At 44.4% G+C, this 4,328-nt stretch overlaps 1 protein-coding gene across 1 annotated transcript in view; it reads right to left on the bottom strand.

Moving 5' to 3' along the window:
• Positions 1 to 4,328, bottom strand: part of LOC111954525 (very long chain fatty acid elongase 4) — an 11,688-nt gene continuing 7,360 nt past the window's right edge. Inside the window, exons 4-7 of the mRNA XM_023974321.2 lie at positions 2,494 to 2,574; positions 918 to 1,089; positions 583 to 710; positions 1 to 386 (exon numbers count right to left, since the gene is read on the bottom strand). Coding sequence (XP_023830089.1) covers positions 102 to 386; positions 583 to 710; positions 918 to 1,089; positions 2,494 to 2,574 — 666 coding nt within the window. The 3' untranslated portion in view covers positions 1 to 101. The remainder of the gene's footprint in view (positions 387 to 582; positions 711 to 917; positions 1,090 to 2,493; positions 2,575 to 4,328) is intronic.

Here is a 4,328-nt window from a genome sequence, read left to right as displayed (position 1 = left end):
TTGAACTTTCACCCCTGACCCCCCCTACCTCCCCTGCCCTTTCACCCCACGGTCCTCCTATTGGTCTGACAGAAGCTCCCTCTGTCCTCTCCTCTTCCCCCTCACTCCCTCTTCACTCTTCCCTTTTTCTGCTGCTTCTTCCCGTTCTCCTCTACCTCCTCTAACTTGTTGTAGCCGTTGGTTGCTGTGGAAATACCGTTGGTGACGGACTTGGCCACTTTGGGGGCGGAGTGTGGGGTGCGCCGGTAGGTCTGGTAGTAGAAGTTGCCGAATAGGATGATGAAGGTGACGGCGTAGCCAATAAGGGCCCACTGCATCCAAGCGGGGAAAGGGCAGCCAGTGTAGAGGGAGTAGCCTGCATGGCCGATGGTCACATGGAACTGGATCTGTGACGTACACAAGACACATGCTTAACTGACATGCTTAATCCAAATGTAATAATCTCACCATAATCCCTGATCAATGAGTCAGACTGCACACTACAAACAATGAAATATATTTTGATATGCAAAGATGTGTTTCAGTATCAATCACACACTACCTGAACAGCTGTGCTATGGCCACAATAACAGAGAGACTTACCATCTGAATGATGGTCAGGTATTTCTTCCACCAGAGGAATTTCTGGATCTTGGGTCCGAAAGCGGCCAGGCCATAGTATCCATACATCAGGACATGGATGGATGAGTTTATGCCTGCTCCAAAGAACGCTGTGAGGGGGATTTAGGTTAAAGGTAGTTCAGAGGGGATACAGGTGAGGCTGCTTGTGAGTGTATGTTAGCATGTTATGTCATCACCCCTGTCGGAACAGTATGACAGTGCTGGGGCGAGATTATCCAGGTGGGAAAATGTCTATATATATATATACTGTATGTAACACACACACACACACACACAATGTACCCCTAGGTACTTACACTGTCCTCCAGGGACCCACTTGATTCCGATCCACCAGAGGATGAACATGGTGCAGTGATGGTAGACATGGAGGAAGCTGACCTGGTTAAACTTCCTCCTCAGGATGAAGAACACCGTGTCCAGATACTCCACTCCCTTAGAGATGTAGTACCACCACAGAGCAGACGCTATCTGCCAACGTGAAGAGGGAGGGAGTGAGCTATCTCAAATCCATCTCGTTTTAGGGACTCAAAACTCAAAGACAATGAAGATTCCCAATTTTCCTGAAACGCTTTAAAGAGGATTCAAGAGGATTTTATGGATTTCACTGGGTTGATATGATGGATAACACCGCTAGCCACCTTGCTTTTCACACACACACTCATTATCATGCATCAAGGACACACCCTCACACACACAAATACATTTTATTGCAATTATTGAATCTATTGAAGTCACTGAAGTTGGGAGTAAGGTTCAATTGGATCCTGACCAAGATCAAAGAAAACTTCACCTGGATCATCTCTGTAAATCTAAGGTCAGAGTCAACAATGTTAGGGTCAACACTTTTCATAGGGGATCGTGATGACGATGAAAGGGGTCATTGGTGAATGACATGGCAGGTTAGCCTGTGGTCTGGTAGAGAAAGTGTTTGTTAAGGGGATGGTACAGTAAGAGCTAATACATGAGGATAGCTGTTGTATCAGGCTTGTTGCTGGCTTGTTCCCAAGCCTAAAGGGAAAGTAGAGCTCAACCTCTTGTATGTCAGACTACAACTGGACAAAGTAGCCTGTCCATATCCATTCTCAACCCCCACCAACATACTCTCTCTCTCGTATCCCTTTGTAATTGACACACACACACACACACACACACACACACACACACACACACACCACACACACACACCACACAACACACACCACACCAGCACACCACACCACACACACACACACACACACACACAGAGAAAGATGCTTATTGTATGCCTATTGTTATTGTTGAATGTATGGTTATTTTGACACTTGGTTATTGTTGTTACTGTTGTCCCGTTGACAATTTTGATTCTTATTCTTATTGTAAATATCCAAAATAAGCTTTGGCAATATGTACATTGTTACGTCATGCCAATAAAGCAAATTGAATTAAATTGAAAGAGAGTGAGAGAGAGAGAGAGAAGCTGTGTGCCACAGTGCCCTGAGTGTCACTCTTGTCCCTCAGAAACGCCATCATGCTATGGGTGGGTTCAGAAGTGGTGAGACCTAATAACCCCTCCCCTTTATGCAAAAGGTCACGCCCCCTCTGTCCTCTCCTCCTCTCCCTCTCTCTATCTCTTACACACACACACAAATAGAGTGATAGTCTACTTAACCTAACAATAGGATTACAGTACGGCTGCTTAGATTTACACAGAACCACATGCTGCTAAAGCTGGACCTCACTCTACACCTCAAATACAGGAGAGCCAACCTGTATAAATTAGAAGGCTAGAAGGCAAACATTTCCAGTCTTTGCTGGCTCATGAACAGAATGACCAGCTCTTGGCCTTTTCACAAAATTTATAGAAAAAGAGTGTAGGGTGTCATGTTTGCTCACTCTGACTTCGTTGACGTCGTTGGAGTAGCTGACAGGTTGACATAGGTAGCTGTACCCCGCTGCTCTTGCACCCAGGAGGAGCTGAGGCCACAGAGATACAAAGTTAGCGGCACAACATTAGGAACACAATGTTAGAGATAGTCCCTTTCCTCTAGACCAGGAATGACCAACTTTGATTGGGGTGGGGGCCACAAAAATATTGGAACTCCTCATGAGGGCCCGCAGTGGCTTACGGGTCTGCGCTGTACCGACATCCATACCCACACATGTACTCAGAGCCGGCCCCTAGCCTTTTGGAGGATCTAAGAGAAATGTTGTTGTTAGCTGACATGGGCTAATTGAGTGACCGTCAGTGACTGACATAAGAGAAAAACTGATGATGCATAACCAATTTTGAAACGGTGTATTCTACTATTCTAACAGTAACAACACCCCGACTGAGTTTTCTTAATTGATCCGTGCGCCAAACAAAAGGCTCTATACCATGGATACACACCACCAGCCCTCAAGGGCCACAGAGACCAATTTACACCTGGGGGGGCCGGGGATGTGGAAGCAATTGCCAGGGAGAAATGAAAACCAGCAGCACTGCAGCTGTCGGGGACTGGAGTTGTGCCCTAGACCCTATTTCCTCTGTGTTTACAGGTCTAAAAGGACTATATATATACAGTTGAAGTCGGAAGTTTACATACACATAGATTGGAGTCATTAAAACTCATTTTTCAACCACTCCACAAATTTCTTCTTAAACCTTCTTATGGCTGCAGGGGCAGTATTGAGTAGCTTGGATGAAAGGTGCCCAGAGATGCCCATAGTAAACTGCCTGCTCCTCAGTCCCAGTTGCTAATATATGCATATTATTATTAGTATTGGATAGAAAACACTCTGAAGTTTCTAAAACTGCTTGAATGATGTCTGTGAGTATAACAGAACTCATATGGCAGGCAAAAAACCTGAGAAGAAATCCAAACAGGAAGTGGGAAATCTGAGGTTGGTCGATTTTCAACCCAGCCCCTATTGAATACACAGTGGGATATGGATCAGTTTGCACTTCCTACGGCTTCCACTAGATGTCAACAGTCTGTAGAACCTTGTCTGATGCCTCTACTGTGAAGTGGGGCCGAAGGAGACAGGAATGAGTCAGGTCTACCATGACCTGACCATGCTCTGACCATGTGCGTTCACATGAGAGGGAGCTCTGTTCCATCGCACATCTGAAGTCAATGGAATTCTCCGGTTGGAACGTTATTGAAGATTTATGTTAAAAACATTCTAAAGATTGATTCAATACATCGTTTGACATGCTTCTACTGACTGTTACGGAACTTTTTGACATTTCGTCTACTTTTAGTGAACGCGCTTCCTGACTTTGGATTTGTTTACCAAACACGCTAACAAAAATAGCTATTTGGACATAAATGATGGACATTACCGAACAAAACGAACATTTCTTGTGGAAGTGGGAGTCCTGGGAGTGCATTCCGACGAAGATCAGCAAAGGTAAGTGAAGATTTATAATACTATTTATGAGTTTTGTTGACTGCACTATTTGGCGGGTAACTGTATGGCTTCCTTTTGTGGCTGAACGCTGTTCTCAGATGATTGAATATTGTGCTTTTGCCGTAAAGCTTTTTGAAATCTGACACAGCGGTTGCATTAAGAACAAGTGTATCTTTAATTCTATGTAAAACATGTATCTTTCATCAAAGTTTATGATGAGTATTTATGTTATTTGACGTGGCTCTCTGCAATTTCTCCTGATATTTTGGAGGCATTTCTGAACATGGCGCCAATGTATACTGAGGTTTTTGGATATAAATATGAACTTTATCGAA

The sequence above is a fragment of the Salvelinus sp. IW2-2015 genome, linkage group LG28, assembly GCF_002910315.2.
Source record: "Salvelinus sp. IW2-2015 linkage group LG28, ASM291031v2, whole genome shotgun sequence".
Taxonomy (NCBI): domain Eukaryota; kingdom Metazoa; phylum Chordata; class Actinopteri; order Salmoniformes; family Salmonidae; genus Salvelinus; species Salvelinus sp. IW2-2015.
This window is presented reverse-complemented; position numbering and strand designations above follow the sequence as displayed.